The sequence below is a fragment of the Phoxinus phoxinus genome (assembly GCF_949152265.1).
Source record: "Phoxinus phoxinus genome assembly, chromosome: 20".
NCBI classification, from domain to species: domain Eukaryota; kingdom Metazoa; phylum Chordata; class Actinopteri; order Cypriniformes; family Leuciscidae; genus Phoxinus; species Phoxinus phoxinus.
The window spans coordinates 18115818-18140607 of record NC_136895.1 but is presented as its reverse complement, the minus strand read 5'-3'; the positions used below and the strand labels follow the sequence as shown (position 1 = coordinate 18140607).

Here is a 24790-nt window from a genome sequence, read left to right as displayed (position 1 = left end):
GGCAGCCCTTCCTACGCACTCAGTGTCCAAATTCACTCACATTTGTTTTCATTCACTCCTTTTAGTGGACTACATTAGTGGAGCAATGTAGGGATAGTGAATGGGGGTAGGGGAGAGTGGGGTAAGATGAGCCAGTTTTTACTTATGTGGATCTCAAGGCAAGGGAAATTGAGACAGAAGTACAATGAAGACATCCACTGTTAATTTGGGATGTTGCCTATAAACTGAAAAATAAAAAAATGCACCTATGACAAAGAGCCTTGAAAATATGACCTCAGAAAAAAAAGTGTACATGTGAATCAACTTACCCCAGGTTAGGGGTAAGTTGATTCAGTCAGTGGGTAAATTGAGCCGTCTGGGGGTAAATTGACCATCCTATCTTTCACTTTTTTATGCAAGCATAATAATATATAAAAAACTTGCCTCTTTAAAATAATAATTTAATAACACACTTACCTTTCTAAACAATGTTAACCCTCTGGGGTCTGAGGTGTTTTTGGGGCCCTTGGGATGTTTTGAGATGCCCTGACATTTGTGCTTTTTCAGTTGCTTATACACATATTAATGGCAAAGGTGGAAATGCACTATTTAGCACAAAACAGAGCTACCATAATATGTGAGCAACATGTATGTACATGTTTGTATTTTTGAGAGAATAATGTTTATGCATGGTTATTAAAAAAACAAAATCTTCTCCCCAAATGTGTCACTCATATAAAGCACAATACAAATAATAAAGAAGGCTTATATTGACCTTTTAAGATTTAGCTTACATCTACCTTGTAAATATATGTTTTGCTATTTTATTAAAAAGATTACAATTACAACAACAGTTACAATTTCAACAATATTTCAAGTGTACTCTTTCTTTGTAAAAAATAAATTATAGGCCTACATTTTAGTATATGTATTAATTTATTTGAATATAGCCTACATTGGAACAAATAGGCTACTATAGTAACATCTTAGTTGATGACTTTATTTTGACAAAAAGAAAAAACTGTGTATATATATATATAGGCCTATATATATATATATAATATAGGCTATATATATTGTATATATAGGCATATGAGCAGAAATTGCTAACCTTATTTGATGTAGCAGTAGTCTATTTTTAAAAAACTTTATAATTTATCCAAAACTAGTCAACAAAATATTGTCTTTCATATTTCGGCCGACTGTAGGCTATCGTTTTTATGAAATATTAGGGCATATAAATGTTAATTGCAGTTTAATATGTTGCTTATACAAAGACATTTTATTTCAACACATTTCAGTCGATTTTCTCCATTTTAAAAAGGTTGAACCACTGGTTCAATTTACCCCACATCATCTGGCTCACTTTGCCCCATAGTCACCATTTTTGGTAAAAACGACCTAGCTTAGCAATTCTGGATAACCTTTAGCTTAATGATTCACATGGTTTTAAATGTTGTCAAATCACTAACATGTACCATACACAACTTTAGACCTAGATCAATTTGCTGTGACAAAACGGCTAATATACCTGAAATGCAGAAAATTTACTTTATCAAGCAAAAAAGGTGTTTTTGTGGAAAAGACAACTTCCCTTTTGTCCCATGTGCTTTACATCTTCACAGCAATATATAAATGATGGAGCCTTTCAAAATGTATGGTCCCATGACACCAAATGTGCATAGTTGCCTAGAAACAGGGGGTGGGTCAACTTACCCACTGGCTCATTTTACCCCACTCTCCCCTATAGGGGGCGATTTCGAGTGAACACAAGGTCTGCAAAGCTGCAAAGCTCAGTGCCCTTAACTCACACTAAACCTCTCGGAGGATAAGCGTGTAGCATCCAGTCAATATTGAGAAGGCCAGAACTGATGGTTAAATTACTTTTATTGCCGTCCGTGTCATCAACCAACGTAAGAGCTGGGTAAAAACAGATAAACCATGCATTACCATCACATTTCGACCGTACACAGCTCATTACATTAGTTTCAATCTAGCTAGCATTACCAAATTATACATTTTACGATAAACATTTCAAGTAGCTCGTTAACTCTACAAACCTTGTTGCCCAATTGACCGAAGCTAAACCTGTAGTCTTAACTGTTTTTAACCGAACCTTTTCAGACTTTTCTTTTCGTCTTTTTCGCCGTTCTTCAAGCTAATTTCCGTTACTTCCGGTTTCTATGGTTACCAAGTAAAAGCTCAATACCGTAATAATAAAATATTATAATCAAAATAGTGCTTAACTACTCTGTTGGCCTTTACAAAGCATATCCCATCATGCGTTCAGGAACTCGTGCCCCGAAATCGTGAGATGTCGGGAAAACAATCCACAATTTGGTAGTAAAACTTAAAGTGTTGCACATATTGTTGGTGCAAAGCTGAGTAGCAGCTAGGCCTGTGTGTATTCTGTACAACATTTGCAACTGCTTTTTATCACTTAATTAGAAGCACCACAAAAACTAAATCGTCTGGTATAGCGACTACTGGACAGACATTTAGACGTTTATTTTAAAATGCATATTGAAAATCAAAATATAGCATATTATCATGTGACTGAGTAGTCAAGTGCAAAGACCGCAAGTGTGTGTTAACAGGCCCTGAATCACCTACATTCGCTGACTAATAGGCTTTATGTCAAACGTCACAGACAGGAAAACATGTCTCATCGCATCCGCATGTCAGGGAAAGTGTTAGATTTGTTATAATTCAAGTTTATTTGTATAGCGCTTTTCACAATACATATTGTTTCAACCTTATACTGGTTGAAGACCGTTTTGAAAGCCTATTTCTGATATGATTGAGTTCCCCCGAATTACCAGTAGATGTCAGCAAACACCATCAAGTCATAAGTAGTCTATAAAAAATAATGATTTCCAAATGTCAAATCGTTTTACAGCCTAACACTTGACTTAAGTCAGTGAGTTGCTCATGACGACTTGTTTTTATTTAAGATGGGGAGGTTTGTGCATAAATCTCTAGCCTAGTCTAGTATATTATGGTTGCTTCATTTTTTTCTACGTTCCAAACTGCAAACAAGAGTTGTTATGATGGGGTTAACCTGGGGCATAGACCTAGTTATAGAGGTAAACTCTCTGAACTGCCCTCATATCTTACATAACAACTGTTCCCTGGCTTTTAATTGTTTTGTTTTCAGGGGCTTAACTTAGGCTGAAATGATCCCATTTAAATGGATATGAAGATGACAAATCACATGCAACATGTTCTTCTGAGACTGTTATTGATGTTTATTCTGGTCATATTTAACAGTGGTTCTCTCAACCTGGGGACCGGGGTCCACTAGAGGCATCAGCAAACTTTCAAGAGGGGCCGGAATGATTTATTATTATAAGATTAAAAAAATATAACTAATTTAAATTGAAATGCTATAAATAAATAAAAGCATAAAATCAAGATGTATACTTAAATCATATTTATTTTTCTCCTTTTGTTGTTTTTGTTTTAAAAAATAAAGTTCTTGAAACTTCTGGAATCAAAAAAATGAGTCATGGTTAATACATTAAATATAACGATACGTATTGCTGTTCATAAAGTTTGAAAACAAGAAGCTTTTTCAGAAATATATTTATATTCAGAAATATAGAAAATATATACTCACAGTCAGAAATGTTGAGAACCACTGAATATTATTGAATGTATAAAATATGGACCAAATGCCACAGTAATTTGTGCATAGGCTGTGATCCCTTCTGAACCTAACATTACGGCCTACAAAGACTGATAATAAAGATGTAGCACAGAGTCCAGAGGTTGGTCATGAACTCCGCAAAAATAAATAACCATTTGACTATTAATGTGTAACAGCAAAGATGACCTTTTTTTCTCAATGAAATCTGGCCCTGCATGGATAAGGACTAACAAGTTTCCTTCGTCATTTACGGTCTTTTGGCAACACACATAGTGTTGATTTGGCTCGGCAAGAACTATGGCTCAGCAGGATTACAAACAGCTTAGTGACAAACTGATCACGTACAAAGACACTGTCTTAACTTTGGAAAAGGATCATGATATTACTCCAGAGTATATTGACAGTATAGAGGATTTCCAAACCAGGGATGATGATCTCTTTGTGGTTACCTTCCCGAAATCAGGTAAGTGAAGACAAAATAAGAACTGAAGTAGCCTAAATTTAGCAAGTAAATATCTAAGGATATATAACAGAAATGTTTAATGTAGGCCTATTAAATGTTTGATTCTCAGGTACGGTATGGACCCAACGGATCATGACTTTAATATACGAGGATGATTTCCCGGACAAAGCCAAACAATGCTCGTACGAGCAGATGCCCTGGCTAGAGTATCGTTTGAAGGGGAAAGATTACAACACGCGTCCATCTCCGAGACTCTTCTGTTCCCATTTACTCCAGCCGCTGATGCCCAAAGCGCTGCAAAGAAAAGGAAAGGTGTGTATGCGTTCACCAATCAATTAATAAACATTATTGACGTCATGCACAGGTTTTAATGCGTCTTTTTGACGTCAGGTCATCTACGTCATGAGAAACCCTAAAGACGTCATGGTGTCATATTTCCATTTTTCCAACAACATGGAAAACTTGGATTCTTCCGAGAGCATGGGCCAGATGCTGGAAAACTTCTTCACAGGACGCAGTAAGTACAGTCGTGCTCAGAATTAATGGCACCCCTGGTAAATATGATCAAAACCTATAAAAAATAAATCTGCATTGTTTATCCTTTTGATCTTTCATTCAAAAAACTGCCAAAAATCGAACCTTTCATTGAAGCAAAATAATTTAAAGTGGGGAAGTGGGGGAGTGTGTGTGTGGGGGGGAGGGGTCCACATTATGAAATAAATGTTTTTCTACAAAACACGTTGGCCACAATTATTGGCACCTTTTTATTAAATACTTTTTGCAATCTCCTTTTGCCAAGATAACAGCTCTTGAGTTTTCTCTATAATGCCTGATGAGTTTGGAGAACAACTGACAAGAGATCAGAGACCATTCCTCCTTACAGAACCTCTCCAGATCCTGCAGATTCCCAGATCCATGTTGACACTTCTTCTCTTCAGGTCACTCCACTCATCAGGTCAGGGAACTGGGACGGTCATAGCAGAAGCTTCATTTTGTGCTCCGTAACACATTTTTGTGTTGATTTTGATGTTTGTTTTGGATCGTTGTCCTGATGGAAGATCCAACCAAGGTTTTGATTTTTTATCTGTTGATATTTGATAGAATCCACAATGCCATGTATATGAAGAAGTCCAGGACCTCCATAGGAAAAATATGCCCACAACATTAAAGATCCATATTGAATTGTACACATGGGGTACTTTTTATCCTTGTGTGCACCAAACCTAGCGTGTTTGCTGCCAAAAAGCTTTTTTTTTTTGTTTGATCTGACCACAGAATCCTGAGCTGTTTGAAGATCCAGTCGTGACTGACAACTGAATTTGCTGGAGTTTGTTTTTGAATGAGTGAACAGGATTTTTCTTGAATCCCTCCCAAAAAACATGTGGTGATGTGGGTGGTTTGATTTTTTTTAATAGGGTTTCTGACCCCAAAACTCAAGTAATCTCTGCAATTCTCCATCTGTGATCTTTGAAGACTCTTTGGCCACTCAAACTTTCCTCCTCACCGTCCATGAAGACGATATAGACACACGTCCTCTTCCTGGCAGATTCATAACATCTTTGTTGCTCAACAATCTTTGGTTTTACTCATTGTGATGGATGATTAAGGGGATTTGGCCTTTGTGTTTCCTCATATTTAACTCCTGTGAAACAAGAAGTCATGGCTGGACAATTTCATGTTCCTAGTCACCCTGGTGTGCTAAAAAAGGTAAATATTAATGGGAATATAGTTCAGAGATATTTTACTCGTAAAAAATTATAGGGGTACCAATAATTGTGGCCAACGAGTTTAGGAGAAAAACCTTTATTTCATAATGTAAACATTGGCATTTTTTTTATGAAAGATCAAAAGGATAATCAATGCAGATTTATTTTTTACAGACAGTTTTGATCATATTTACCAGGGGTATGATTAATTCTGAGCACGACTGTATGTCATTTTTTACATAACAGATACATGCTAAGAAATATTTATAAAAATATATAATATGTATTTATTTTCTCTGTGTGTGTGTGTGTGTGTGTGTGTGTGTGTGTGTGTGTGTGTGTGTGTGTGTGCGCGTGCGTGTGTGTGTGTGTATAAAGTATAAAGTATACAGTATATATATATAAACAGGTCTTGAACCTTCTACAAAGTTTGACACTAATGTTGTGTCTGGTTTGTAGTGATTGGTGGCTGTTGGTTTGACCATGTTAAAGGATGGATAAAAAATAAAGACAAATACAACATCCTGATCCTTACTTATGAAGAAATGATCAAGGTGAGACTGCTCCGTTTATGATCCTTTCATCTTTCCATTAAGTGTTATTTTTTATTTTCTAATGTTGTGGTTGCTGGCTATTGGTATCTGTAGACTGACCAATGAAATGAACAAACCTTTTAACAGGACCTCAGGTCTGTCATTGTGAAAATCTGTGAGTTTGTGGGGAAGAATCTGTCAGACGCAGCGATCGATAAAGTGGTGGAGACCGCCACATTCAAACACATGAAGAAAGACCCCTTGGCCAACTACGAATCAATTGTTCAGGATGTCACGAAAGATCCAAAAGGACTTTTTTTGCGCAAAGGTCAGATAAAAGTGAATAATCAAGAGATGGTAATTGAAGCACTGTCAAATTAATCTTCAAGATAAGATCTAAACAGAGACTTTGTCATTTTCATGATCCCAGCTAACAGGGAACATTCTCAGATAATGTTAGGAACATCATGTTCTCAAAACATTATGTTCAAGGGGTGACAGTTGACTTTTGAAATAGATTATTATTTAAAAGTAAATTATTAAATGTGACAGTGACACATCAGCGGTGATGGAATAGGATGTTATATTAATGTTTTCAACTTGCCGTGTTACAGGAACAGTTGGGGACTGGAGGAACTCTTTAACAGTGGCTCAGAGTGAATGTTTTGACCGCGTCTACCAAGAAAGAATGAAGGACGTACCTCTAAACATGGTCTGGGATATCTCAGAATTACTTGGCTGAAAACTATAAACTATTACTAATTTTAAAAACTATAAAGATATAAGACTATCACAATAAAAATGTGACTATGTCACCACATCAAAACAGAAAACTAGCCAAATGGAGGTTGAAGAGTGTGAACATTATTATTAACAGTATGTAAAATATAGAAACAATATGAATTTTAAGTAGCCTATGTAATTTTAACCCAATTTGATATTTAGCCTAATAAATATGATCATATTTGCGCTTTTATGTTGTAAATGTAAATTTACAATTCTGTTAAATATCCTGGCAGTTACATCCTATTAAATGTTGGTGAATGTAAATGTCAAAATAAAGGGCTAACTATTATATTACCAAAACATAAAACCTTGAAAGTCATTATTTCATATGTGTTTAGGCTATGTAATCCTTTTCCAGAATATTATGATTGAATTTACAAAGCTATCGTATTAAATGTATAAGATGCACAACATTAATGTTTACATGTCTACTTTTTCCTCCTTTTATCGGCAAATTTGACTGCTGTACTCCGAGGCACAGGTATGTGGATAAAAACAACAACACGAGTAGTACTAACGTATTTCGAGAGAAAAAAGCAATAAACGAATCTAACTTTTCAGATAACGTTAGCTCTAACTGTTCGTGAATGACGATATGACATATTCATATTGTCATGTACAAGACGTACACACAGCTGTCTTTTAATAAGGTTAGCCTAATGCCTTCGCGCAGGATTAGCATTCATATTGTCAAGTGTTAACTTACAGTTATACTAAAAATATATATATATATTTACACATTTAATATAATATATTGACAAATTTCTTTGCACTAACATCCTTATGGTCAATGCATCATTTCCACAGCTTATAAACAAGCTAAGTAAAATCAGGTTAAAAAAGACAAGACCGTAAGTAAAATGCCTAAATCAGCAAAGAAACTGACCAAAATGGAAAATCACAGTTCTGATGATGAAGAGGACGCTTTAGAGATGGAGAGGAACTTTGCTTTACTCAGTAAAAGGAGTGCGATGCAAACTTCAGCAGAGGATGAAGAGAAAATAAGAGATGAAGATGGATCTGCAGAGGATGATGAAGCACTTGAAGAGGATGAAGATAGATCTGCAGAGGTTGAAGACAATGGCATGGACGATGAAGGTGACTCAGGGAGTGATGAAGAAGGTGACACAGGGAGTGAAGATGATGAGTCAGTTAGTGACCACGAAGATGGAGGCAGCGAGGCACAATCACACAGGAAGGGCAACATTAAAAGTGGTAAGAAAATATAGAAAATCATTATGCAACAATTTTGTCTGACCCTGTTTAAAAAAGCCATATTTACATTTACACTCATATCTTTGTGTTTGTACAGAATTATCAACCATGTCATTTGAGGAAATCTTAAAGCTTCAGAATAAAGTCGGAACAAAAGTGTACAATAAAATCGCTTATGGTGCCACAAAGCAGCAGCAAAAGAACGAGCCCATGAAACGACTAAATAAACACAAGTACCTTTAATTTGTATATTTTCATTATAATTTTAGTTATTTTCAGGAATTTGTTTGTGCTTTTGTCAAAAAATAATTATTTCATTTAACTTGTTTATTTAAATGTTATTTTTTTTATAATTTTACTACTTAAACGTTTTATTTCAGTTAGCTGCCAAGGCAGCATTTCTAATTTCCATTTGTTTTTTAAGTTTAAGTTTTCTAATCTTTATATGTTATGTTATTTCAACTTTATTTCAATTAGCGAAAATAATTTTGTTTTTTTATAGTTAACAAAAACAACAGTGACCTGGTAAACAAGGCTTTTTTTAAATCAAAGTCTAACCACATTTGATCGTTTATATTGATTCATCTAACTAAAAATAATCAAAGAGTTGTTTATGTGAGTTAAGGTTATTTTGTGTACGTTTTGTCTAATCACTGTGTGTTTTGTCTCCTACCTCAAGAGATTTCTGCAAAGAAACATGTGCCTTTCCTCCGAAAAGTGGTTCCTGTCAAGAAAAGGGTACGTTTCTGGAGTTTATTAAATGAATGGTTGCTAATGCTTAGGGAGACTAGGCTGTGATCCCTTCTGAACCTAACTATTAGGCCTACATTGCGCCCTACAAAGACTAATAATAAAGATGTAGCACAGAGTCCCAAGCAAAGGTTGTTCATGAACTCCACAAAAATAAATAATCCTTTGACTATTAATGTGTAACAGCAAAGATGACCTTTTTTCTCAATGAAAAATCTCTGGCCCTGCATGGATAAGGACTAACCAGTTTCCTTCGTCATTTACTGTCTTTTGGCAACACACATAGTGTTGAATTGGCTCGGGAAGAACTATGGCTCAGCAGGATTACAAACAGCTTAGTGACAAACTGATCACGTACAAAGACACTGCCATAACTTTGAAAAAGGATCATGATATTACTCCAGAGTATATTGACAGTTTAGAGGATTTCGAAACCAGGGATGATGATCTCTTTGTTGTTACCTTCCCGAAATCAGGTAAGTGAAGATAAAATAAGAACTGAAGTATAGCCTAAGTTTAGCAAGTAAATATCTAAGGATATATAACAGAAATGTTTAATGTAGGCCTATTAAATGCTTGATTCTCAGGTACGGTATGGACCCAACGGATCATGACTTTAATATACGAGGATGATTTCCCGGACAAAGCCAAACAAAGCTCGTACGAGCAGATGCCCTGGCTAGAGTATCGTTTGAAGGGGAAAGATTACAACACGCGTCCATCTCCGAGACTCTTCTGTTCCCATTTACTCCAGCCGCTGATGCCCAAAGCGCTGCAAAGAAAAGGAAAGGTGTGTATGCGTTCACCAATCAATTAATACACATTATTGACGTCATGCACAGGTTTGAATGCGTCTTTTTGACGTCAGGTCATCTACGTCATGAGAAACCCTAAAGACGTCATGGTGTCATATTTCCATTTTTCCAACAACATGGAAAACTTGGATTCTTCCGAGAGCATGGGCCAGATGCTGGAAAACTTCTTCACAGGACGCAGTAAGTACAGTCGTGCTCAGAATTAATGGCACCCCTGGTAAATATGATCAAAACTGCCTATAAAATATAAATCTGCATGGTTTATCCTTTTGATCTTTCATGAAAAAACTGCCAAAAATCGAACCTTTCATTGAAGCAAAATAATTTAAAGTGCGGGGGAAATCATATTATGAAATAAGTGTTTTTCTACAAAACACGTTGGCCACAATTATTGGCACCTTTTTATTAAATACTTTTTGCAATCTCCTTTTGGCAAGATAACAGCTCTTGAGTTTTCTCTATAATGCCTGATGAGTTTGGAGAACAACTGACAAGAGATCAGTGACCATTCCTCCACACAGAATCTCTCCAGATCCGACGGTCATAGCAGAAGCTTCATTTTGTGCTCCGTAACACATTTTTGTGTTGATTTTGATGTTTGTTTTGAATCGTTGTCCTGATAGAAGGTCCAACCACAGCCCATTATAAGATTTCTAGCAGAAGGCGTCAGGTTTTGATTTTTTATCTGTTGATATTTGATAGAATCCACAATGCCATGTATCTGAACAAGAAGTCCGGACCTCCAGAAAAATATGCCCACATCATTAAAGATCCAACGGTATATTGAATTGTACACATGGGGCACTTTTTATCCTTGTGTGCACCAAACCCATCTAGCGTGTTTGCTGCCAAAAAACTTTTTTTAGTTAGTTTGATCTGACCACAGAATCCTGAGCCGTTTGAAGATCCAGTCGTGTCTGACAACTGAGTTTGCTGGAGTTTGTTTTTGGATGAGTGAACAGGATTTTTCTTGAATACCTCCCAAACAACATGTGGTGATGTGGGGGGTTTGATTTTTTTTTATAGGGTTTCTGACCCCAAAACTCAAGTAATCTCTGCAATTCTCCATCTGTGATCCTTGGAGACTCTTTGGCCACTCAAACTTTCCTCCTCACCGTCCATGAAGGCGATATAGACACACGTTCTCTTCCTGACAGATTCATAACATCTTTAGTTGATTGGAACTTCTTAATTATTTCCCTGATGGTCAAAATGGGGATTTTCAATTCTTTAGCTATTTTCTTACAGCCACTTTCTATTTTGTGATGATCAACAATCTTTTGCTGCACATCAGAACTATATTCTTTGGTTTTACTCATTGTGAAGGATGATTAAGGGAATTTGGCCTTTGTGTTTCCTCATATTTAAACTCCTGTGAAACAAGAAGTCATGGCTGGATAATTTCATGTTCCTAGTCACCCTGGTGTGCTAAAAAAGGTAAATGTTAATGGGAATACACTTCAGAGATATTTTACTCTTAAAAAAATTTAGGGGTGCCAATAATTGTGGCCAACGAGTTTAGGAGAAAAACATTTATTTCATAATGTGATCCACCCCTCAACCCCCACTTTCAATTATTTGACTTCAATGAAAGGTTAGATTTTTGTCAATTTTTTGAATGAAAGATCAAAAGGATAAACAGTTTTGATCATATTTACCAAGGGATCCATTAATTCTGAGCACGACTGTATATATTTTTTTACATGACAGATACTTGCTAAGAAATATTTATAAAAATATACAATATGTATTTAGTGTGTGTGTGTGTGTGTGTGTGTGTGTGTGTGTGTGTGTGTGTGTGTGTGTGTGTGTGTGTGTGTGTGTGTGTGTGTGTGTGTGTGTGTGTGTGTGTGTGTGTGTGTGTGTGTGTTTGACACTAATGTTGTGTCTGGTTTGTAGTGGTTGGTGGCCGTTGGTTTGACCATGTTAAAGGATGGATCAAAAATAAAGACAAATACACCATCCTGATCCTTACTTATGAAGAAATGATCAAGGTGAGACTGCTCTGTTTATGATCCTTTCATCTTTCCATTAAGTGTTATTTTTTATTTTCTAATGTTGTGGTTGCTGGCTATTGGTATCTGTAGACTGACCAATGAAATGAACAAACCTTTTAACAGGACCTCAGGTCTGTCATTGTGAAAATCTGTGAGTTTGTGGGGAAGAATCTGTCAGACGCAGCGATCGATAAAGTGGTGGAGACCGCCACATTCAAACACATGAAGAAAGACCCCTTGGCCAACTACGAATCAATTGTTCAGGATGTCACGAAAGATCCAAAAGGACTTTTTTTGCGCAAAGGTCAGATAAAAGTGAATAATCAAGAGATGGTAATTGAAGCACTGTCAAATTAATCTTCAAGATAAGATCTAAACAGAGACTTTGTCATTTTCATGATCCCAGCTAACAGGGAACATTCTCAGATAATGTTAGGAACATCATGTTCTCAAAACATTATGTTCAAGGGGTGACAGTTGACTTTTGAAATAGATTATTATTTAAAAGTAAATTATTAAATGTGACAGTGACACATCAGCGGTGATGGAATAGGATGTTATATTAATGTTTTCAACTTGCCGTGTTACAGGAACAGTTGGGGACTGGAGGAACTCTTTAACAGTGGCTCAGAGTGAATGTTTTGACCGCGTCTACCAAGAAAGAATGAAGGACGTACCTCTAAACATGGTCTGGGATATCTCAGAATTACTTGGCTGAAAACTCAAATTGTGAGATTCATTTAAAAAACTATAAAGATATAAGACTATCACAATAAAAAAAACATCAAAACAGATAACTAGCCAAATGGAGGTTGAAGAGTGTGAACATTATTATTAACAGTATGTAAAATATAGAAACAATATGAATTTTAAGTAGCCTATGTAATTTTAACCCAATTTGATATTTAGCCTAATAAATATGATCATTTTTGCGCTTTTATGTTGTAAATGTAAATTTACAATTCTGTTAAATATATCTATAATCCTGGCAGTTACGTCCTATTAAATGTTGGTGAATGTAAATGTCAAAATAAAGGGCTAACAGTTATATTACCAAAACATAAAACCTTGAAAGTCATTATTTCATATGTGTTTGTGTAATCCTTTTCCAGAATAGTATGATTGAATTTACAAAGCTATCGTATTAAATGTATAAGATGCATAATATTAATGTTTACATGTCTCCGAGTAATTTATTTAACTGAATTATAATTAGCATAAGGACTTTTATTTTGATAGACGTTTTGTGACGCGCATGCTCAGTTCTCAAACTTCCACGTGCGTGCGGAACTAGCTTTTTTCGCAAATATTAGTCTTCACTTGGTCTTATACTGTAAGTTTTGACATCTTCTTCTGCCCGTTACCTGGCAATACACTGCATCTGTAATGAACCTGTCATGTTAATATTTCCTCCTTTTATCGGCAAATTTGACTGCTGTACTCCGAGGCACAGGTAAGTTAACGTTATGTGGATGAAAACAACAACACAGTAAGCACGAGTATTTCGAGGGGGGCAAAGCAATAAACGAATATAACTTTTCATATAGCTCTAACTGTTCGTGAATGACGATATGACATATTCATATTATTGTCATGTACAAGACGTATACACAGCTGTCTTTTAATAAGGTTAGCCTAATGCCTTCGTGCAGGATTAGCATTCATATTGTCAAGTGTTAACTTACAGTTATACTAAATATATATTTACACATGTAATATAATATATTTCCAAATGTCTTTGCACTAACATCCGTATGGTCAATGCATCATTTCCACAGCTTATAAACAAGCTAAGTAAAATCAGGTTAAAAAAGACAAGACCGTAAGTAAAATGCCTAAATCAGCAAAGAAACTGACCAAAATGGAAAATCACAGTTCTGATGATGAAGAGGACGCTTTAGAGATGGAGAGGAACTTTGCTTTACTCAGTAAAAGGAGTGCGATGCAAACTTCAGCAGAGGATGAAGAGAAAATAAGAGATGAAGATGGATCTGTAGAGGATGATGAAGCACTTGAAGAGGATGAAGATAGATCTGCAGAGGTTGAAGACAATGGCATGGACGATGAAGGTGACTCAGGGAGTGATGAAGAAGGTGACACAGGGAGTGAAGATGATGAGTCAGTTAGTGACCACGAAGATGGAGGCAGCGAGGCACAATCACACAGGAAGGGCAGCATTAAAAGTGGTAAGAAAATATTAGAAAATCATTATGCAACCATTTTGTCTGACCCTGCCATATTTACATTTATACTCATATCTTTGTGTTTGTACAGAATTATCAACCATGTCATTTGAGGAAATCTTAAAGCTTCAGAATAAAGTCGGAACAAAAGTGTACAATAAAATCGCTTATGGTGCCACAAAGCAGCAGCAAAAGAACGAGCCCATGAAACGACTAAATAAACACAAGTACCTTTTATTTGTATATTTTCATTATAATTTTAGTTATTTTCAGGAATTTGTTTGTGCTTTTGTCAAAAAATAATTATTTCATTTAACTTGTTTATTTAAATGTTATTTTTTTTAATAACTTTACTACTTAAACGTTTTATTTCAGTTAGCTGCCAAGGCAGCATTTAACGTTTAAACGTTTTTTAAGTTTAAGTTTTCAAATCTTTATATTTAATGTTATTTCAACTTTATTTCAATTAACGAAAATTATTTAAATTTTTTTATAATTAATGTCTAACCACATTTGATCATTGTTTATATTGATGCATCTCACTAAAAATAATCAAAGAATTGTTTATGTGAGTTAAGGTTATTTTGTCTGTCATTTTGTGTACGTTTTGTCTAATCACTGTGTGTTTTGTCTCCAGACCTCAAGAGATTTCTGCAAAGAAACATGTGCCTTTCCTCCGAAAAGTGGTTCCTGTCAAGAAAAGGGTAAGCTTCTGCAGTTAATTAAATGAATGGTTGCTCATACTTATGCTTAGGGAGACTTTATTTTTCGCTTTGTGTAAACAGATTTCAAGAGACCCTCGCTTTGATGACCTCTCAGGGGAATTCAAGCCTGAAATTTTTAATCAGACGCACAAATTCATTAATGATCTCCGAGAAAAGGAAACGCAGGTTTGTGAAAATGTAAAATGCCTTATTGATTCCTCTTTGTTTTCATTATGTGCATCACATTTATGTCCACTGCTATTTATTTCAGTTAGTGAAGAAGAATCTCAAGAAAGCCAAATCAAAAGATAAAAAGGGAGAGCTGAAAGCCTTGCTTAAGAGAATGGTACGTTTGAAATATACTGTGCCTAATGACTCTTTAAACTTAAATACCTTTAAGAAAGCTACATAAAACAGCTGTGTTAAGCTTAATATTGCTGCTTATGGTGTGCTTTATATCTAATCTGCGTGTGTGTGTACAACAGGAAAACCAACAGAGGGAACGTCAGAGGCAAGAGCAGGATAGAGAAAAGGAAATTGAGTTCAAGAGGAAACAGAGAGAGATGGTTGGCCAAGGACACAAACCCTTCTACCTGAAGAAATGTAAGTCTTCATCATGTTCCTTGAGTGTTTACTTTGTTCTGATCTATTTATAATTCAATGTTGGAGAAGATTTGTTAGTGAATCCCTACTCGGGTTTCTTTTGAGCGTCAGTGTTCGCAATTGTGCGTCATTTAACAAAGAAACATCAAATAACCTATATAATGTGCTATATTTTTTAACTTCTTTAAAACCTCTCTACAGCTGACATGAAGAAGCTGGAGTTGGCAGAGAAGTACAGCGAGCTGAAAAGGAGTGGAAAACTGGAGAACTTCTTGAGTAAGAAGAGGAAGCGCAATGCCACCAAGGACCGCAAAAAATTGCCCAATATGCGCTAAATATGACTCATCTATAGCAACTTGTGTTGATTATTTGTCTTGGTGCGAGATGATGCAGAAGGACGTCAGCTGAGGAGTTAGTTTTGCTGGACTGTGATGTTTAAAGAGAACTTGGTTTAAATTTCATCAAAACTGGATAAAGATGCATGTTGTTAAAAGGGTTTGACAGAGATGTTTTTTCTTAAATATCCATTGTCGTCTGTTCTTTAATTATAATGTTTTCTTTAAATAAAATCCTTAGATTTATTGTCGGACACACCTCTTAATTTACCACTAGATGGAGCTACTGATTCTTTAAATGATCTCTGCATAATCCTTTTTTTTTTTTTTTTTTTTTTTGTCTCAACAAAGCTCAGAAGTTAATATGCAGAAAAATCAACTATCTGAACTGTCACTGAATGATGTTAAACCAATTTTTTGACCTTAAGGGCATTAGACATAAACCTGTTTCATACAGACATCCGTCAAAAGGATGAGTCAGCTCGCATTCGTATCTGCCTTCTCAAAATCCCAAAATATTTTTCTTTCGTCTCTAGATCATGACCCATTTAAGCACGGTCTGTCTTGGGCAAGGTTGTTTGTGGCAAATCCACAGGGTTTCGCACAGGGGCGTATCTTGAAATTGCTGTGATTAAAACAGAAGCAACGAGTACCTTGCTTGAGATCACGATTTTCAACAGCGTCAGTTTAAACCCTTAGTTTCCAGCTTCTCCACTTTATTCGTAGCAAGGGTTTCCTAAACCTTGCGTTCCTGGCACAAACACCCCTTGGTAATTTATCCTCACCAAGGTAAAGGTCTCAATTAATCATTTAATTTACATTCTTGTGTAAAGGATGGGACTACTGTGGCTATATATCTTCTTAACCTGCTGGTCCATGCGCTAGAATCCATCGCATCCCTTAAGGGGGTGGAATTAATGCTGCCTGCAAATTTAAAGAAGGGCTTGATTTTAAAGCAGGACACTCCAGCTAAGACTTTCGAGTTTGAAACCATCCTTGCTTGAATACTGAACGGTGGATTAGTGGCCTTCTTTAACCTTGAGTTTTATGTCGGACTCATTCCCTTGCAGTTAATTCCTTTCTTTGGGTCACCCGAGGCTTTTTAGAAATCTTGTTTCCGGAATCTAAAGCACACAAACCCTTCCCTTTCATCCTAAATCTGTCTTGTGAAAGATGCAGTTGTATTTTCGGGCATTGATGAGAGAATCTGGTGCATTGGCTAAGCAGAACATTTGACGCAGCATTTGTCAAACGCTCTATGGCCATTGGGCCACCCAAAGGAGTGATTGCTGAAACGCAAGCAGAGATCGTGGAATGCTAAACTGCGAACCATCAATCTTAATCTGCAAGTTAGGATATTGATACGCCGTCATATGCAGGAAAGTAACCCAAGGCAACCCGAGACTCCTTTTAGAAATTCGCAATAGGCACAGAGGACAGATTTGCATTTTATTACCAACTTGTCACCTCGTTGATGTCTTCATATTTATGGATATAACTGTGAAATGCGGAAGGAAAGGGATTAGGAAATGAAACAGGCCAGCCACACAGCAGCAAAAGAAAAGCGCATTGACATGTACTATGGTCACCGTGATTTTTCCAAGACGTGCTCCCAGATATCATTCATAAAAATAAATAAATAGTCCTAAGCCTATCCCAATCCACAACCAAGACTGGTGTCCTGAGCCTAACTCTTAACACCGGAACATAACTAACTTAACCCTGATCTGTTTAATTAACCCTACAATCTAATTGGTTGATAGGAATAGTGTTCCAGGACTAACAGGGATCCTTACTTTCGAGTAACAAGCGATTTTGATCTAAATAAAATGGGCTCGCTGGACAATTTCTCTTCCTGATAAAATCAGGAAGCCTTTTTAATGCCAGTACAGCATAATGAAGTGAAAATGATGCATGAACGGTGTGTAAATTATACTTTATCTGTGTATTTATGGTGCGTTTAAGTCGCATCGGAATAGTTTTTAAAAATTGATCGCACATGAACTCCACCACAAAGTGGAAAACTCCTCAAGATTCCGAGTTGAGGGCATGAGTGAGAAACATGAAACATGACGGACGCGGTGGATATAGCGTCTATTTTGATGGGAAATTTGTTGAAATGTTTTTTTTTTTTCATTTAGAATAAAACCAGCTAAGTTGTAGGCCTATGTACAAAATACAATAGTATTGGTCAATTGCGAATATATTCATAAACTGAATAAAAACACATCCAATGTGCATTCTTTATGGGTATGTATGTTTATATGACAACGATGTACAAACTGGAAAGTTTTTCCTTTATATAGAAGACAATGTTATCAAAACAATCCCCAGTCACACAGATCCACAAAAATGACTAAAAACACTGTATTATGTTGCCAGGCCAGTAGTTGGCAATGTCACTTTGTAAAAAAAAAAACACCTCTGTGCTCCTATAGACTCAATACGCATGTGCATAACATGCATGTAGACAATAACAATATCGTTTTCAAAAGTTTTCAGGCCCCCAAAACGCTGTTGTCGTGTAAATTAATGGCAAAAACGCATAAAAGGTTTTCCGTTTTTCGTTGAAAACGATGTCGTGTAACCGGCCTCTATGGCTTCCCAACTCGTAGCCTGTGAACTTCCCAGGAAGACTTGAATGAACCATAAATTCTTCTTGCGCTGCCATAGGGAATGATGGGAAATGTAGTTTGGTCCTTGTTGCATTTTCAGACAAGCCATTTTTTTTCAGGATTGTTACATAAAACATATAAACTAAATTGTACAGTCAACATTTGCATTAGCCTACAACTTCTTATCGATACCAATTCGTTTCAGCCACAAGCTTTTAATTGATATGCTATGACTTACACTCATAAAGCCTGCATGCTCAACTTGAATATTGAGGATCATTCCAATGTGACTTCAAACTTCATCAAGTAGACGATCATTTTAAAACCTTACAATAAAAAGAGTGCGTATTCTCTTTTTTTAAGCTCTCCCCTGAACGATTTTTTTAAGATAGAGTGGTTTTCCTTGCCAGGAACCAACAATCCATTTCGTGGGTGGCCTGCTGGGAAATCTAGCACTAAATGAAGAGGGAGTTGTGTGCCTTACAGACACCGACTCCGCGACACCTCCGCCTCGTCTCTTGACACATCACGACAGTCCTGTCCGTAATGACATTAGCCGACTGAGTGTTGAGGAGCAAACTGCCGCCTGGATTGAATTACCGCGCCCCGCCGTTTCTCTCGCCCGTCAGATTATCCATCTGATGACCGTCGGCAGGAAAGTGGATTTTCAAGATGCTGCCCCGAGTCTCACGCGTCTGCTTTCCAAGGCTAAAGATTTGTTTATGACCATGGGTATTCGGATTTTACAAATGAGGTGGTGAAAGGGAATCAAGGACACGTTTAGGGATGCAACATGGTGCGGAAATGGGATTAACGTTGTGTCAGGTTAGCGTTAATTGCATTGGTAATCTGGGATTTGAATTAGGATACAAGAGGCCATCACACAAGCAGGCGAAACGTTTAGCAAGCACAGCAATATTCCTTGAATATAAAAAGGTTATTTCAGGCTGAAACACTTGAAGGTTAAATCGCATTTGGTTTAATCAGCCCAATGCCATTTGCAGTGGACTCACAAAGGTCTGAATTTGCATTGCTTCTAAGACAAGACTGTGAAACACAAGACAAAAGAAATGAAATATTTTAAGCTTTGCATTGAATATGGGCACAAAAACCACATAAATATAAATACATTAGATGTAATCTGAAATCTTTCCTTATATAGGTCTATAAATTCATGGAACTGACTTTCCTGATATTTCTTGAGTTTAGATTTCCAAAAGAGGCAGAGAACAACAAAACAACTCCTTTATTAAACCCTTAAATGCATGTTTACCCAATAATTATTACATATTTAGGTCTTTAGCATCCCGGGTTTATATCTAACACGGATGGATCTTTACTTGTTGTGATACTATAAAACTGTCCTGATATTAGAGTAACTACAGAAGACTAAAATGTTACCTTTTGGAGCTTGGAAGGGTTGAGTTTAAGCAGATGTTTTATACTGTCATCTGTCCTCATCAGAGCTCATTCCCCAGTACATTCAGCATCTGGCTCATATTCGCTTTCTCAAACATATTCTCAAAACTATCAATTTCCATATTTTGATCGCTGACAGCTTCTTCCGCAGATCCACCATTAACAGTGACACTAAAGCCCCTTTCACACAGCGCGTTGAGCGCAGAAATTGACGCGAAATTGCCAGAGTGCCTTCTGTGTGATAGCAAACACGTCCCGGGATTGATGCCGGTGTTGTGCCGAATTTCGACCAAAATTATTACCTCCCTCGTTGAAGTCAGTACCTGATTGCCTAATTCTAACCCCACCCTAATCCTAACCCCTCCCCCACAACTAATCCTAAACCTACCAATGCTAGGGGGGTAATAATTTGGCGGGGATCGAAATTCGGCACAACACCGGCATCGATGCCAGGTTGGGGACCTAGTAACATTGCCGGGATCAGTCCCGGAACGCGCCTTATGTGAACAAAAGCCAGGATCAATGCCGTAAGGGGTGTGTCGTAGTGATGACTCACGTGCCAACGCGCAACTCTAGAAAGTTTGTGCTCGTCATCAACAAAGAAAGAACGAAAAAATGTCTGCAAACTGGAACGAATGGGATCTTACCGGGATGTGTGTGAACGCACTCACAGATCCCGGAAAATCACTGGCATCACTGTGAATTAACCAAAATCAAACGATCCTGGGACAAACACGGTCACATTAACCGTGTATTTTCCGGAATCTCTGTGAAAGGGGCTTAATATTTGGTAGGATTCAGTACTTGCTCTGCAGGTCACTGAGTCATTTTAAGTTTTGCTGATGATACTTCCTATTCTTTTGTTTTCTGCCTGCGGTAACTAATGTCACTTCATTATTGTGCTTCAGACATTGCCACCTTGTCGAATAAAGGTGAATTGAACTTATTAAGTCATCAAAGATTCAATATTGTTGTGCAGAAAAAATACACTGTTACTAAAAAGGTTGGTAACGTATGCGTTTAAGCGTTAAATCTGAATGTGAGTGTAATTTCTGAATCATATCAGCATAAAACAGAATTGCCAAAACTAGATTTAGAGAAAATGGGGGTGGTGCTTGTCCATGAAAGGTTTGATCTGTAATACAAAAAGTGCAGGACAAGTTATATGCCAGAGTTACATTATCATAAAACAACAACAGTGTCCTGCCACAGTGTTATTATTTATTTATTATTATTTATATATTTAAACTACACATTTATACTTGTAGTTGTCAAATCAAGTCAAGTCACCTTTATTTATATAGCGCTTTTTACAATACAGATTGTATCAAAGCAGCTTCACCGTGATAACATGAAAATAATACAACATCGTCGTCCACCTTATGTAAGGCAGATCCATAATATTGTTGAATAATAAATGTCTCCAACTAAGCAAGTTTAATGTAGAGTTGTCATACCTTAAACTTGGAGAGAATTAAATATTGTTTTATTACTGAATAGTTTTATGTCATTGTCAGGATATTACAATGAAGCAAGAAAACTGTTTGATCAACACAAAGTATTTCCCTTCAGAGTGTCTGAATTGATTCTGCTTTTATTTGGAATAAAAGACAGCTCCTCATCTACTTCAAACAGACATATTCACCGCAGAGCAGATTCAGTCACTTCACCTGTCCTTGGCCCTTCAGGAAAAATCCATAAAAACAACTTTCTTTAAAACTACCAGTACAATTTAAAAACTGGTGCGCATGCAGTTTTGCTTCATTGCTCTTTGGGTTTGGTTCCAAACTTCTTTCTCTCACTATCTTTAACCCTCTGGTGCTGTTCGGTCATTTTTTGACTAAAACAATTGTACGTTTTTTTTTTTTACTTCATCAGAATGTTATTAAACTTGGTAAAGGTTTTAGCACTTGCTATGTGACACACACACAAATAAATGGTCCTGAAAAAGAAAAAAAGTCATACTTGTACTGAATTTAATCTATGGAAATGGTTGGTACTCCACCCAAATAATAATACTAAAAAACTAAAAGATCTATGGCTGTAGGTCTATGGCTTTGATTTTCTCACAGTTTTAGTGTAAAACTAATGTGAAAATATGTGTTTCATATAAAATAAAATAAAAATGTTTTTTTTAACTTATTTCACTTCAGCAATAATCTGCCAAGTGTCATCTTTAAAAAGAGACCAAACTTCAGTCTGATTTATGACTTTTTAGGTTGGAAATGTAAATTTTTTTTTTTTTTGCTTAAAAAGTAGTTAACAGGTATATAAATGGATCATAACTATTCCATAAGTATAATTTAGCACCATAACATTTCCTAAAAATTCTAAATATTAAATAAAACACATTATCGAACTAAAATATAGTACATTTATTTAATTGAAATTAAAAAAGGTTTAATTTTTTACCCCCATTAAGAATGTAAACAGTCACTTGTCAGGGTCACATATGCGCATAACTGTCTTATGCGCAAAGACAAAAAAGCAGTTTGAAAGACTCCTCAAGAGAAGTACTTCTGACAGTGTGAGTCAAGACAACATTTTTTTTTTCACAGCTGCTCAGGCTTTCTTACATCTTCTCTTATTGGCACAAAAGGAACGACTGATTCATCTTTCACTCTCTGGTCGCTGAACAAATCAGTTTGAACTGAGACTATCGCTGTTACTGAATTTCTTATGCCTTTTATACCTAGTGAAAAGTAATTATTTCTTTGGCTTTTAAATATTAGCAATCAAAAGTGTGAAATTAATTTTTTAGTGTTTAACATTCAAAGGAAGACTTCTCTGTGTCTTGACACTGATGTATTCATTTCATACCCGGCATAAAACATGCCCCATATGGAGCTGTTAACAATGGGATGAATGTGTGGTGAATATTAAGATGCCTAATTATATTCAAAATGAATTTTAAAAGTGATTGAACAAAGCCAAAGACTGATTAACTGAACATGTGCCTCCAAGTGTCTTCATTACAGTTTAATCAAATAATAACAGATAATGGTGCAATAAATTGCCTTTCTCCTCAGCAACAATGCAATCACTGACAACAGTGGTAATATTTCAAAACTTATGGGAAAACAATGGCAAATGGTATTATGACACCCTTGAATTAACCTGAAATCCATCTTAACTGAAGTCACCCACATGTGCCAGTCAGAAATACAAAGTAAAATAAGTTGCAAATGCGGCAAGATCACATTGCCTTTATAATCTGCATACCATTGAGAAACTGGTGTCACATTAGATGTACCACAGCAGCTTTGAATATGACAATCCCCTCATAAAGTATATGATTCATTGTTGACTCTCTTTACAAGTCTTCTTCGAGTTTCTGTTTTGAGCATCAGAACAATGATATCACCTGAGGCGCATGTTGCCATAGGAACCCCCTCAGGTGTGAGACACCAATGACAACTTCATCTCAGTGTTGCGATGGTAATTCTCTTAGATTAAACTTCTACGAGAAGTATCATTGGGTATATACAGCACACCGTTTTAGATGCCATTGCCAACCATTCTATGATTAGATGATGGTTTCTGGTTTCTCTTTTCTCTTTCTCTTTCAAATGTAATGACCCTGAACCACAAAACCAGTCACATGGGTAATTTTTTTTGAAATTGAGATTTATACATCATGACACAGCATGAGAGCTAAATAAAAAAGATTTCCATTGATGTATGGTTTGTTAGGATAGAACAATATTTGGCCAAAATACAACTTTTTGAAAATCTGGAATCTGAGGGTGCAAAAAATAAAGAAAAAGAAAAAAACATTGAGAAAATTTACAGCATTACTGCATTTACTCACAAAAATAAATGTTTTATATATTTACCGAAGGAAATGTACAAAATATCGTCATAGAACATTATCTTTAGTTAATATCCTAATGATTTTTGGCATAAAAGAAAAATCTATAATTTTGTCCCACACAATGCCTATTGCTATACCCGTAGCCTACGTGCGACTTTTGTGATCCAGGGTCACATATCGGTTTCCTCTCTTTTTCTTTTATTTTTTTACCAGGCTATATGTTATTTCAGAGGTGGACGTGGAAATAGAAATGTATATATAATTGAATCCTGGATAAAAAAAAATAAAAAAAATCTTTATAAACTAAATTGTTAATCTTTTTTTCTAGGCTAATTCTTCTGAGGAGCTTCATATTTATGCTGCATTCACATGCTATCGCAATTATTGTAAATACGAGTTTCCGAGTTAAAAATTGGACATCAACTAAAGTCGCCCGATCTCATGAAAATGCGTATCTATACCACGAATCTATACCATTTATACACCAAAAATAGTTTTTGCGTGCATATGATACGCAGTTTTCGCGTGCATATGATACACTTTATGTCGTGTAAATACGCAAGCACTCCCCACCCCTAATCCTAGGGTTTTCAGTGCGTAGCATATGCACAAGTATATCGTGTTGAAAGTTCGGAGATCATTTTGATAAGCAAGTTGATTTGGGCGTGCCATAAACTTTTAACATGGTGGAGAACGATTGCTTCTGTGAATGGTTCTTAATTAGTCAATGTACTGGTTTACAAAACATCAAACTGAATCGGTCCGAGAAGTTCCCGAGCCAACCACACACTTATTTAACCATAATGAGGAACTGCATTGAAGTTTCAAATCATTTTATATGACATGTTGTGAAGATTTAAATATCCCATGACTGAATCTCTTATTTGAATATTTCACGAAAATGATTCGGACTGACTTAAATCTAACGTTGTCGTCAACAGTGCAACAATAGAGCTACACATACACAGTAATGTTAATATATATGCGTTCTATGGTTATATTATGCAAACCAATATAGAATTGCTCAAAATGTTGACTGAAATGTTTATTCCCGTTCTGTATTAGACAACTGTGCATTTATGTTCAACAATGGCAGCAGAAAAAGAGCTAATAGGAAACTTTTAAAAAGAAACGTGTTGCTCATTTAATTACCAAATTGTCATGGCAAATTAAGCAGAGCAACAGATTGACGGCATCCTTGAGTAAACAAGCGAAGTGTGAGTG

The 24790-nt window shown here is 36.2% G+C and overlaps 4 protein-coding genes across 6 annotated transcripts; all 4 read left to right on the top strand.

The window, feature by feature from the left end:
• The first annotated feature begins 1736 nt into the window (after positions 1 to 1736).
• LOC306988146 (amine sulfotransferase-like) lies at positions 1737 to 7525 on the top strand. 2 transcript variants are annotated; one of them, XM_079592913.1, is made up of 7 exons: positions 1737 to 1892; positions 3805 to 4091; positions 4201 to 4403; positions 4482 to 4608; positions 6257 to 6351; positions 6478 to 6658; positions 6945 to 7525. In XM_079592913.1, exons 2-7 carry the CDS (start codon positions 3926 to 3928, stop codon positions 7070 to 7072), a joined length of 900 nt encoding a protein of 299 aa, XP_079449039.1. In that variant the 5' UTR covers positions 1737 to 1892; positions 3805 to 3925; the 3' UTR covers positions 7073 to 7525. The 2 variants fall into 2 exon arrangements, with proteins under 2 accessions (XP_079449039.1, XP_079449040.1); XM_079592914.1 differs by lacking the exon at positions 1737 to 1892 and having other exon boundaries at positions 3801 to 4091; positions 6945 to 7419.
• Positions 7526 to 7747: 222 nt separating this feature from the next.
• Positions 7748 to 9291, top strand: LOC306988145 (uncharacterized protein). Its single transcript, XM_079592912.1, has 4 exons — positions 7748 to 8331; positions 8429 to 8564; positions 9003 to 9069; positions 9268 to 9291. Exons 1-4 carry the CDS (start codon positions 7977 to 7979, stop codon positions 9274 to 9276), a joined length of 567 nt encoding a protein of 188 aa, XP_079449038.1. The 5' UTR covers positions 7748 to 7976; the 3' UTR covers positions 9277 to 9291.
• An 83-nt stretch (positions 9292 to 9374) lies between these two features.
• On the top strand, positions 9375 to 12706 carry LOC306988143 (amine sulfotransferase-like). The gene is made up of 6 exons (XM_079592910.1): positions 9375 to 9557; positions 9669 to 9871; positions 9950 to 10076; positions 11796 to 11890; positions 12017 to 12197; positions 12484 to 12706. Exons 1-6 carry the CDS (start codon positions 9392 to 9394, stop codon positions 12609 to 12611), a joined length of 900 nt encoding a protein of 299 aa, XP_079449036.1. The 5' UTR covers positions 9375 to 9391; the 3' UTR covers positions 12612 to 12706.
• Positions 12707 to 13132: 426 nt separating this feature from the next.
• On the top strand, positions 13133 to 15964 carry rrp36 (ribosomal RNA processing 36). Of its 2 annotated transcripts, none has more exons than XM_079592909.1 (8): positions 13133 to 13226; positions 13672 to 14079; positions 14168 to 14303; positions 14714 to 14780; positions 14862 to 14966; positions 15052 to 15126; positions 15266 to 15383; positions 15585 to 15964. In XM_079592909.1, exons 2-8 carry the CDS (start codon positions 13725 to 13727, stop codon positions 15716 to 15718), a joined length of 990 nt encoding a protein of 329 aa, XP_079449035.1. In that variant the 5' UTR covers positions 13133 to 13226; positions 13672 to 13724; the 3' UTR covers positions 15719 to 15964. The 2 variants fall into 2 exon arrangements, with proteins under 2 accessions (XP_079449035.1, XP_079449034.1); XM_079592908.1 differs by having other exon boundaries at positions 13136 to 13346.
• Positions 15965 to 24790: the final 8826 nt, after the last annotated feature.